At 38.6% G+C, this 11,920-nt stretch overlaps 2 protein-coding genes across 19 annotated transcripts in view; one reads left to right on the forward strand and one right to left on the reverse strand.

Annotated features, from left to right (window-relative positions):
* Window positions 1-84: 84 nt before the first annotated feature.
* Window positions 85-2,866, forward strand: LOC105563707 (ruvB-like 2). Its single transcript, XM_012015541.1, has 7 exons — window positions 85-185; window positions 574-681; window positions 752-1,186; window positions 1,259-1,691; window positions 1,772-2,040; window positions 2,118-2,223; window positions 2,298-2,866. Exons 1-7 carry the CDS (start codon window positions 180-182, stop codon window positions 2,327-2,329), a joined length of 1,389 nt encoding a protein of 462 aa, XP_011870931.1. The 5' UTR covers window positions 85-179; the 3' UTR covers window positions 2,330-2,866.
* Window positions 2,408-11,920, reverse strand: part of LOC105563704 — a 29,484-nt gene continuing 19,971 nt past the window's right edge. For 14 of the 18 annotated variants that reach the window (XM_012015533.1, XM_012015534.1, XM_012015525.1 and 11 more), the window contains 3 exons: window positions 4,668-4,863; window positions 3,199-3,327; window positions 2,408-2,914 (listed from right to left, as the gene is read on the reverse strand). In XM_012015533.1, coding sequence (XP_011870923.1) covers window positions 2,889-2,914; window positions 3,199-3,327; window positions 4,668-4,863 — 351 coding nt within the window. In that variant the 3' untranslated portion in view covers window positions 2,408-2,888. The other 4 variants (XM_012015537.1, XR_001009059.1, XR_001009062.1 and 1 more) reach the window with 4 other exon arrangements.

Consider the following 11,920-nt stretch of genomic DNA (forward strand, 5'->3'; position numbering starts at 1 on the left):
GACGATTTCTAGGGACTCTAGTAACAGCACATCTCTAGAGTTGGACCAATACGGGGATGCGACGCGACAGACCTCTATGTCTCGAGAACTAACCAATCCTGACACCCCAGCCCAGACCAGCCCGGATAACGGTCTCGGTCACGTTTTGTATAATTTGGAAAGCAGAATTATCACTAAGCATGGCGGTAAGATTTTTTATTTATATTTGCCATAATTATATCTGCCATAAGTATATTTATCCAGATGAAAAATGATTCGCTCTCCTATAATCTCGTTATTACGTTATGACAAGAAAAACAAGACTTTTATCCACGCTCCCCGATTAACCTGTACCTCTCTTACTATACATGCCTTTATGTCTATACACACAAATAGAGTTTTATTTGCACTATGCTATGTATTTATGCTTGTTTTATGATATAATTATGTTGCGTATAGAAATATGTATACCGCTTTTGTAAAAGAAGACATAAATATTGAATATCGATTGTCATAGCAACCAATTGTTTGATCAATTTGACTGCAATAATTTGTCAATTATATAAGGAGAAATGTAACTACTATGCCTTTCAGATTGTCACTAATGTGCAAGAGGTCCGTGAGATCACCAAGATAGAGCGTATCGGTGCCCACTCTCATATCAGAGGTCTAGGATTGAACGATAGTTTAGAGCCGCGCAATGTAAATATCCTAGATAATTTCTATCAATTGTAAACGACACGATATAAAAAGGAAAATTGATGGTCATTAGGTTTCCCAAGGCATGGTTGGCCAGCTCAAGGCACGTCGAGCTGCCGGCGTTGTCATGGAGATGATTAAGGACAGTAAAATAGCCGGTCGCATTATTTTATTAGCCGGACAACCCGGCACAGGAAAGACTGCCATTGCTATGGGAATGGCGCAAGCTTTGGGCACGGATACTCCTTTCACAGCAATGGCTGGTTCAGAAATTTACTCTTTAGAGATGAGTAAAACAGAGGCGTTGACTCAAGCCATCAGGAAGTCTATCGGAGTTAGAATAAAAGAGGAGACGGAGATTATAGAGGGTGAAGTAGTAGAGATTCAAGTTGACAGGCCAGCAACTGGAATTGGAGTGAAAGTCGGCAAATTGACATTGAAGACTACCGAGATGGAAACAATTTATGATTTGGGAAATAAAATGATTGATTCCTTAATGAAAGAGAAAGTTGGTATATTTAACAGATTAAGCATCTCTTGTTTAACTTGGATTTCTAATTTTGTTTTCTATCACTCTTAGGTACAGGCTGGCGATGTCATTACGATTGACAAAGCCACGGGAAAGATCAATAGACTTGGACGATCCTTCACCAGAGCTCGAGATTACGATGCGACGGGTTCGCAAACGCGTTTCGTGCAATGTCCAGAGGGCGAGTTGCAGAAACGCAAGGAAGTTGTGCACACCGTGACATTGCATGAAGTTGATGTGATAAACAGCAGAACGCATGGCTTTTTAGCATTATTCTCCGGAGATACCGGGGAGATCAAATCGGAAGTGCGAGATCAGATAAACGCTAAAGTTGCGGAATGGCGAGAAGAAGGCAAGGCAGAAATAGTTCCGGGTGTACTCTTTATCGATGAAGTGCATATGTTGGATATTGAATGTTTCGCATTTTTAAATCGAGCATTGGAGAATGAAATGGCTCCGGTTGTAATTATGGCAACGAATAGAGGTACAAATACGAATAATCAACTCTATTGTTATGTTAAACTATATCTATGTTATTTAACTGTTAAATCCACATTTATGTAGGTGTCACAAGAATCAGAGGGACAAAGTATAGAAGCCCCCATGGAATTCCTATTGACTTGTTGGATCGTATGATTATCGTCCTCACGACTCCGTACCAAGAAAAGGATCTAAAAGAAATCTTAAAAATAAGATGCGAAGAGGAAGATTGCGAAATGGCCGACGATGCTCTCACCGTATTAACGAGGATCGCTTTGGAAACGTCGCTGAGATACGCGATACAGCTAATTACGACGGCTTCTCTCGTCAGCCGCCGAAGAAAATCTACAGAAGTACGTAGGCGATGTAATGTCGCTGATAATGCACTTCATGATACCATATGTATTGTAACGTTTCAATTTCTATATAGGTCAGTATCGAGGATGTCAAGCGTGTCTATTCTTTATTTCTTGATGAGAATAGATCTACGCAATTTCTCAAGGAATATCAAGACGATTTTATGTTCAATGAATTCCGTAAGTTGTACCATTATATCTGATCGTGAGTATATAATTTGTACTTGACTTTTATAAGTATTTAACTATTTTAGCTGCTGAAGATAACATGGACGTTTCTTCATAATACATTGTAGTACAATGTACAAAAAAATCACCTTTTTTAAATTAAGTTACAAGTTACAAGAATTAATTACAATAAAAGTTTTTTAATGTAAAGATAGTGGAAATATGTATTCTTCTCTGTCTCGCTGTCACTATTATACATATACATATAATACTGCATATTATTTTTAATTATACATGTTTTGCATTATCCTCTCTATCTCTAAGCTAAGCTTTTAAACGTCTTGAATCACAATCAGTAAGGTAAATATACATACAAGTAACTTCGTATATACAATATTGTACAAGTCTGCTTATTAATTTTGATTTAATATCTTAAAGACAACAAATGCATACTTTTGATGATAAAAGTATTATAATTAACATATGTAGAGGTCTGTTTTTGGTGTAGTGCTTTTAAATTAGACAGCGAGTACTTGCAGGAGGTTGTTGTGATATGAAGAAATGATGAAGAACGCAGAGCGCTTTTTCGCAGAGTTTCAGTACAGCTTGTATTCTCCGAAGATGTACGCCTCCAATAAATATTACTTGATTACATAATTTAAAGCATTTACATCGTATTAGATCTTTTCTTGGATCTTGCTGACTAGAAAAAGACAGAAATCAATATTAATTACCACGATAATGCAGAAAGTCGCTTTTCTGAATTACGTAAAAAATTAGTTTTCGTGCAACCATGTACGTTCGCGCAACATTCACGAATAAGATATATTTTACAATTCAGTTCATGTACACCGGCTTGTTACGCGCGTTGCGATCTGCTGATATAAAAGGAAAAGAGAAAGTTGCGTAAAATAAGAGTTGGTTGCAAAAACAAGATTTCGTAATTTTATTTAACTTCTTCTTTTATTATAGGATTATTATACTTACTCGTAATCAGCTTTATGCCACCTTCCGGTTTGGATGATTGGGTCTTCTTATCTTTCGATATAAAGCCCAAGCCGTAGCCAACTTTGTACACGGGCAATGGAATTACTGTTGATGAAACGGGTATCATTACTGAAAATTAAACAAAATTTTTTTTATGTAGATAATCATAAAGTACACTTTTTATCAATTATTTTACAAAAGATAGAGTTTCAATATTCAAAAATTTATAAAATTATTACAAGAATTAAAAAACAGGTAGCAACTAAAAAAAATTTATGTGCAATTTCTAGAATTTTTGCTTTTTTATTAATCATAATACATACAAAAGGATCGATATTGATAATATTGATTTTCGCGATTTTAGGAGTCGTGAAAAAAAATAAAAAATTTCCACAATTCACAAAGTATCAGAAGAATATGATTTTCATGGAAGTTGCACTATCTATAAAAGATTCTAAGAATTATAATTCTGAAAATCTGAAATTACGAATTGCAAAATTTAAGAATGATCTGAAATATACATATATATTTCTCAGATTAAATGCACACATTTGTCTCTCGAATGATTAAATTATCAATGCTTAATAATTTGCATTATCTTATTCGATTGTCAATAATCGGTGTAAATTTTCATAAACAAGTATATTAAAGCGAAGAGTATTATAGTGAAAGTGAATCACTCCACGTGCAAGAAAAAGTAGAAAGTTGGGACGGTCGAAAATTGAGCGACGGAAATGTCAAGACGACAAGCAAATGTCACGTCTACAGCGATCGCGTGTCGTTTGCGTAATTAAGAGCTCTTTGTACCGCAAATATCATACCGAATCGAATATCTATATCAATTTATTTAATCGCAACACCGGCATGTGTAAACGGAGCAACGTAACAGTCGTGCATTTCATCCTATATCTTCGCTGGCATTCGCATCTGATCTATATTGCCCAGATCTCGTTTGCGTATACCACAATGTGCATTATAATAGCTGTATCCGTTCACCCTAGAATGAATTCAAGTGTACACCTACTACGCGGTGTTCCACCACAGAGAAATCCCTTCGAATTGTTCACTCGAGCGACGATTGCACTTGGTTGCAGCGAGAAACGCATCTGTCCCCCTCCCCCCCCCAACCCCCTCTTGCGCTGTAACGACAATTCAAGGACACGAAGTTACATATATGTAACTTCTATTAACACCTTTTACATGTGGGCGTTTTCCTTATTTAGCGATTCGCCTTTCCAACCGCTCGCGCCGGCGGCAAGAAAGATTAGAAAAGATATCGCTGCGCTCGTTCGCGTAGAAACATTTCAAGAAATCGGAAAATCCAAATGACGTTCGCATAACAATAAAGAGATCCGGATCATTAAGGCAATGACGAATGTCCCGCGTCAATAAGGTGCGATATATGTAGACCTCGTTAATTGAAACCTACGCGTTTATCTTGACTGACGTCACCGTCCCGTTCCTCTCACCTGTCGAATATCGGTTCGCGCAAATTCGGAATCCTCGAGGGAGATCGCTCTTTATATGGTCGGTAACATTGCGCCTCGGGTCTTTCCTTTTTGTTAACACACATTTATCGTCAAGGTGCAGGAGATGCGGTCGATGTTTATAGGAGAAATCAGCGCAGCACGAGAGAAGGATCTCCTGAGGTGCGATCTCCTGGCGCTAATTAAATCCTGGTAATTATTTTAGCGAAAGTTTCTCTCCGCATGGAAATATTTCCGTGCGCTGCGCGTTAGTGGATTTCTCTAATTTGAAAATATATTTTCAAATTACAAAAATTTTCAAACACTCGTTCATACGTGCATCGCGCTGATATTTCGACTCGTGCGAGACAAAGCGTAATTATTCTCTCTGCTATTTGCAAAAAAAAAACTGCAAAAGGATCATCCTTGTCGAGATAAATTAACACATCAGGATCGCCGGTTGCCAAAGCCATTAGAAAACTCAACCGGCTCGTGGGGCAATTTCTAATGCAGGGTGGAAAGAGGATCCATTTTTTATTAGTGCTTTTAGAAAAAGTCAGACTAAAGACGTGTGGAAATAAATGATGTGCATTGGAAAACATGTGACTCGTATACGTGCCGCAACCCGCGTTATTATTCGCGCTGACACACGCAAAATCTTTCTCTCTCTCTCTCTCTATCTTTTTCAAGCGAAAAATACAAATAGTATTTAAATGAATTTGCAACGCATTCAAATGATACACAGATCCTTCGCTTACCTGGTTCGAACACATTATCCTCGTTCCTCTTGTAAATCGTGGGCTTGGCGTGCACCGCTACGATCGCGGCGATGACGCAAAGGAGGACGATGGTCCAGAAGGTCCTCATGCCTGTCTCGCCGCGGTCGGCTGTCGCGATTTTGGGAGAATTGTTCGAAAAAAATCTTTTTTCGCAGATTCAGTCCCGCGGAAGAGAAACACCTCACGCGGCGATATCAGATATGATACTAGTACGCTTGGCGCTCGCTCGCAGTGGACCGAAGTAAATGAAAACACTTGCCGCGAGTGGGGCAACTGTGACGATAAGGAAATTGACGCAATCCGTGAGAGAAAGAGAGATCGCGGCTCTGTGATTGTGGTCTCGCACGCGACAAAGAGACGAAACAATAACTTGGATAAAAAAAAAGCGAGAAAGAGGAAGAGCGGTGGATCTCCATCTGGATCTCACGTACCTTTCTCTCTCGCGTGAGAGAACGCGTGAAAGTTGGACTTTTGTGCCGCCGCATTACGTTCCTTGAGCTAAATCGATCTCCATCCTTCTCTTTACGTTTTCGATTAAAAGAGATTTTCCTTACGGTAACATTTTTTTTCATTTTCTCTTTTCAGCGCTTCAAAACGCGGGGCATGTTTGCAACGTACATTTAATTAGTGCAACCGTTACAGATTACCCTCGTGCAAAGAGATATTCGTAATATCCCATACAGCACCTTGCTTGTGTCACAGTTCACCTTCGAGCGGAATAAATCGTGGGCGTAACTTCGTCTCAAGTAAGTCTTACATGTTTTCACAAGAAAATAGAGTAACCGTGTATCTACATATACGCGAATCGTATCATTACTCCCGAACATCGTTACAATCCAATGTAGCACGCATGTCTAAAAGACATCTTTAAGTCGTCTTTTAAATATGTATGTCTAAAAGTCAACTTAAAGATGTCTTTTAGACATGCGTGCTGTATTGGATTGTAACGATGTCCGGGAGTAATGATACGATTCGCGTATGTAGATACACAGTTACCCTATTTTCTCGTGAAAACATGTAAGACTTACTTGAGACGAAGTTACGCCCACGAGTTATTCCGCTCGAAGGTGAACTGTGACAGAAGCAAGGTGCTCGTGAACGATGGCCAAGGAGCGTCAAGGATTTCTATTAATCATTCGTTACACACGTCTTTCACTTTTGCACCAATGTATACCTAATACATGTACACGGAAGTTGAAAAAACACGAAAATACAGGAAATCTAACTTTTTCGTTGCAAATGTTATACGTTTCGATATAATTTCATCAGGGATAATATATGAATTAAATCAATTATTCATTATGCATATATTTAATGATAAAAAAAATGAAAAGAAACTCCGATATAGGATTAACTAATATAGGTAAAGTTTGGTAATCAGCGGTCGTGAATAGCTTAGTAGTGTAACAATGGAAACTGGGTTAAAAAGTGAAAGGATTCAGATTGGACAAGGAACGGGGCCGTAGAGTTCTATTCGAGCTTTCTATTCATTCGACGACAGTTTTGCGGTGCCCGAGAGGCGTCTTCTCCACTTTTTCACACTGAAAGCGGAAAAAATTGCAAGTAGTTCCGAGAGCGAACGTTGCGTCAGCAGGAATAGTCGAATCTTTCTCCTTTTTGCTACCTCTTCAGCAATCTTTCACCACGTGACGCGTAGATGGAGGACTGTTGAGAAGACATCGAATTATGATTATACCCAGAAAAGTTTTTTTTAACTGATATTAAAAGTAGTATTCAAACTTATCTTTCCCGTCGCACCTTTTAGACAGATAAAAATAGCATAGGCGAGTACGAAACTATATGTTATTTTATAGTTCTTCTAAAACGGTTTCCTCGTATAAAGGCCTCGATGTTACAATTGTAGGAAGCATACGAGCAAAATCGGTTACGATAATATTACGTAAGATATCTGAAAATTCGAGATGATCGTACCGTCAGAACCGTTTACACGGGTATGCACTTAGTGACGGCACAATAGACAGTCGATGACTAAGTTGCATTTCCGGCCTGGGGAAAGAAATTCACCCTCGAATGGGCACGTCGATTTTGCTCAAATGGAGTTGGTTTATTATAAGAATAGGAAGGATGTTTGCGAGGAAAAGAATGATTTGAACGAACAGCATCGTTCGTCGCGTAACAGCGTTACAGGTGCGAAAACGATATACGTGTCGCTGACAAATAACTGAGCGGAAATTCCGCCTCGTCTCCCCCAAGCTCACTTCGGATGGGAATCGAAGCCGAAAGAAGCCGAGGAGGGTGAAGAAGTGGCGCAACCCTTGCAACAGCCGAGTCTTAGCGCGTTAATTGCAAGTACTTCCCTCCAGGGGAAGCATACCGCATACGGATATCTACGTATGTAGACGCAGGGATGACTCGCGGCACAACACCCCATTTCCCTTTCACTGCTCCGCTCGCGCGAGTCCTTTACTTCGCTGCTGGTTAAAATATTAGGATTTCCCCGAGGTCTTGTACGTGTGGAGAGAGTACCATCGACCCTCGTTGTCCTCCTCGTAAAGTTCTCGTGGAGTCGCTCGAAAGTCCGAATCAAAGCCTTACTCCCCTATTCACGTGCTCGGTTTCACGTGTATGCACGAGTTACTGCGTGGGCAGACACGTGAGTTGTCACGCCTATGAGGGTAGTCGTTACATCTTTGTTGAAGCAACCACCGAATACTCAGCGAGAAGAATTTCTACTTTACGAAGAAGATGAGGTGTAACGACGTTCCGATTATTCACTAAATATTTGAAATATTCAAGAGACTTCGTGCCTCTCTTATCTTTACAATAAAGCGATTGTATATGTGTATACATATATCTTTGTTAATTTAGAAATAAGTTTAATCTGTAGATAAACCGGGCGTGTTCCTCAACGACGGATGACGCCAGTCGAGCATTTAAGAAACGTGGAGTCAGGTTGTTAATTATTCCTGGAGTTCGTACCAACATCGACGCGATGTCAAACTTGGCACTTTGGGGCGCGATTATATTATTGTATCCCGTGGGAGCGTACCCGATGCTATAGTCCCGTGATTTACCACATTCCCGGAGTCCATATACCAAGTATATGCTTAATAGAGATCGCATTTAGCAACTGCATAAATCAAACTACATTATGTACTCTCGATGCGTTTAACGCGCACACATACTCCAAATGTAAGTGTGTCTATTACATTAACATACGTCAATATCATAATCATCGTAGGAGACACATCTGTCGTTAACGTTATCCAATGCTAATAATTCTATTAAATTTATTATGACGAAAAGTTTTTCTCCAAAAGATGTCAAGGATATTGCCTGGAAGATACGTGAAAGAAGGGAAATGGAAACGACACGAGAGAGAAGATGAGAAACGGAGGGGTCATAGGGGTGCTTTAAGCATCCGTTGCTTGCTTCGGCATGTTAGCACTCCGCGCCCCCCTTCTATGTATTACTCATCCCCATGAGAAGAATATCACATTTACGAACTGTGACTCATAAAAGAGCACACACACACGGTCGCGAATCCTTAAAATATATATATTTTTTAATATATCTCTTTAGAAAATATCAGTGAAATTTTTATTTCGTATACGCCCCACGCATATTTATATCACGCTTTCTTTATAAATTACAATATTTATCTAAAACTCTGTCGGATTTTTGCGAACATTGCACACAAGTATTGTACAATGCATGGAGTGTAATTTTTAAGAACTTTGTGTCTTAAAACTTGAATCATTGGCGAAATTTCAGAACTGATCATAACTTCCCCGGAAAATTTCACAGACGGTCACATCGGGATTTAATCCCCCGAGTTGACAGTGCGGATAAACTGTGTCTGTACCACTCTAGCGTGATATTCATCTCTCGACATATACCGGATATCCCGCTGTAAAATTGTCGAGTTAATCTCGGCTATTCCTAGCCGAATATTTCACGAGTTTTCCAACATATATCCAAGCTTACATGTAACATTTTCTTTCTCTGTTATCAAATTTTTGCTTCTGTAAACTTCTAACGAGTAATAAGAGGGCCAAACATTTTCAGCGATTCATGGTAATTTAACTGTGCGTACTTATGACAATTATCATCTAGTCATGCACTGCAAAGGACAGTAAAGGGATGATGGCAGGTCAATTAATCGCTTGTACTTGAGCTGTCAAAACCTCAAGCCCGCGCGTTCCTGATGTTTAACCTGAATTTGGATAATCTAGAATATTTGCAACATAGATGACAGCAGCAAGTTTTAAAACAGTAAAAATATGAAAATTTCCGTCCATTAAATTGTCGTTTAATAGTTGGTGAAAAAAAGAGATGACATTTTTTCTGGAAAAATTTAAAAATAATGCATACTTATTTATTTTATACCGTTACTGTTTTATTTCGAGAAATAAAACGCATGAATTTGCATCGCCTTTATGTAAATCTATTTGCATAATAATTTCGAGTGATAATGAATGTCGATATATCAGTCATAGTCCTACATTGTGATCGCTGATATGGGAAAATTTGATTTGATACAAAAACACATTGTCGAATTATCGATCGGTATTGAAAAACTTGCTTGTTAGTTTGAGTTGAATCACCTCGTAAGAAACCATCCCCAGGAGTTTCCCAGGTGTCAGACGCTTCCTGTGTTCCTTTCTGCCTCTATATATCTATCGATCCTAAGCACCCTGCACCCCTTCCTCTTTGTGCCACCGACTGTTATCCCTCTCTTCCTCTCATTCCCCCTATAATCCCGTCTCTTTATCACGCTGTAGCTTTCTCTCTCGCTCACTGACTGAATCTATGGGGTGGTTCACTTGACTGGTTCCCTTTTATATATCTTCTTTTAACTAACTGCTAACTACTCCGTTAGTAATTTTGAAATATGAAATAATATTTTCATTTAATAAATTTTGCATTGTTGTTCAAATTGATTAATTTTATTTTGATGTCCAAATGTAAAAAAGACAAAACAGAAAAGACATGCGACATCAATTTTAATAAAACTAAAGGCACTTTTGTTAGAAAACAGTAAAATACAAAGCTGTCTTTATAGTTGGAAGCAATCCAACTTACCTTCGGTACTTAAGGTACCAGAAATATTAAGCAACGTAGAATACAATATTCAGGTTGAATGGATCACCCTGTACATTACTCTTTGCCGCTATACAAGTAGCCCTCCTCATAGCTAACTCACGCCATGGCGCAGGTAATTTTCCTTGCATATTTATACACGCGCCTCATCGAGAAAAGTGCCTGCGTTAAATACTTTTCTCTCTCTCTCTCTCTCTCTCTCTCTCTCTCTCTCTCTCTCTCTCCTCCCCTCCCTCTCCGAAAGAATTAACTGCTATGTTTAACAGATTCATACCACAATTAGAAGGAATCCTTTCTCTCTTTCGCAAGTTTTTCTCTTACGGTTTGTTTGCATTGTCAAAATAGAGCTATCTTCGCTCAATCAAGGTGATTTAACTAATCGTTTTCTAATACGCTTCATGCCGTGATGTTGAGTTTACTACAATATTGAAAGACCCGACTTGGAAAAATTAATACAGCTATTAGTAATTTACGCACAATACTAAGCAATTGATACAATTGTCTATATTGCTACTGTTATTAAATTCGGGAGAAAGCCATGAAATAATTCTTAATAATTTAGCTAATAAACAATTAATCAGTACAAAGAGGATAAATCAGACCTTGCGGGTTTTATTCCATCTTATTCGACTATGAATAATACAAAACGTGCGTGGTAGCGAAACCTCGAACACGAACCTTTTGATCCTGTTACTGAAACATATCACGTAGATGCCATCACGTACATTTCATCTCAAATATCTCAAATATTATATTAAATAAATTTGATAATTTATGGCTTGAGCTACAACAATCTCGATTTAATGCATTGTCCAAAAGTGTAAGAAATAATTATTGTTCTTTTCTATTTTTATACTTAACGCCATAGCTGTTTGGTGGTATAAAATCAAATTAAATAATTTGTCAAAGAACAATATCCTTTCCATCGCGATAACGAGGACGAGAGTAGTTTAGGTCCGCGTCTGAGTCGACAACCCCTTAGTTTCCGTCACAGTCAGTTAAAACGTTGACAGTCGAGTGAGTTACATCAATGGAATGCAGTTCCGGCATTCCATTTCTGTCGCCAGCAGAGAAATCACATTTTATCGTTTGAGACGGAAACGACTCTCTCTCTACGAGACAACAATATAGCTCGGACTTTGTCGCGAGGTATTATTACTCGTTCGAACCGATAAATGGAAAGTAGTAAATGTTCGGCACGTATATTTTAATCGTCAGCTTGTCGAACTCAATTAAACGCACGTGCCGCTGCAATAAACATACATGATGAGCAAGATTAGATTGTTATTAATTATGCAGAAACTTTAATAGTATTCATTTAGTTATCCCAAAAAGGACAAAAGTAAAAATATACATGTACACACGCGCGCGCGCGCGCGCACACATACACACGTTATATTACATATTATCTTA

Source organism: Vollenhovia emeryi, unplaced genomic scaffold (genome assembly GCF_000949405.1).
Source record: "Vollenhovia emeryi isolate VEMERY1.0 unplaced genomic scaffold, V.emery_V1.0 DF939172.1, whole genome shotgun sequence".
In the NCBI taxonomy this organism is placed as follows: Eukaryota; Metazoa; Arthropoda; class Insecta; order Hymenoptera; family Formicidae; genus Vollenhovia; species Vollenhovia emeryi.

Coding starts and splice junctions, on each gene's coding strand:
- LOC105563707 (XM_012015541.1), top strand. Junction 682..751: donor ATAGTTTAGAGCCGCGCAAT/GTAAATATCCTA, acceptor GATGGTCATTAG/GTTTCCCAAGGCATGGTTGG. Junction 2,224..2,297: donor TTTTATGTTCAATGAATTCC/GTAAGTTGTACC, acceptor TAACTATTTTAG/CTGCTGAAGATAACATGGAC.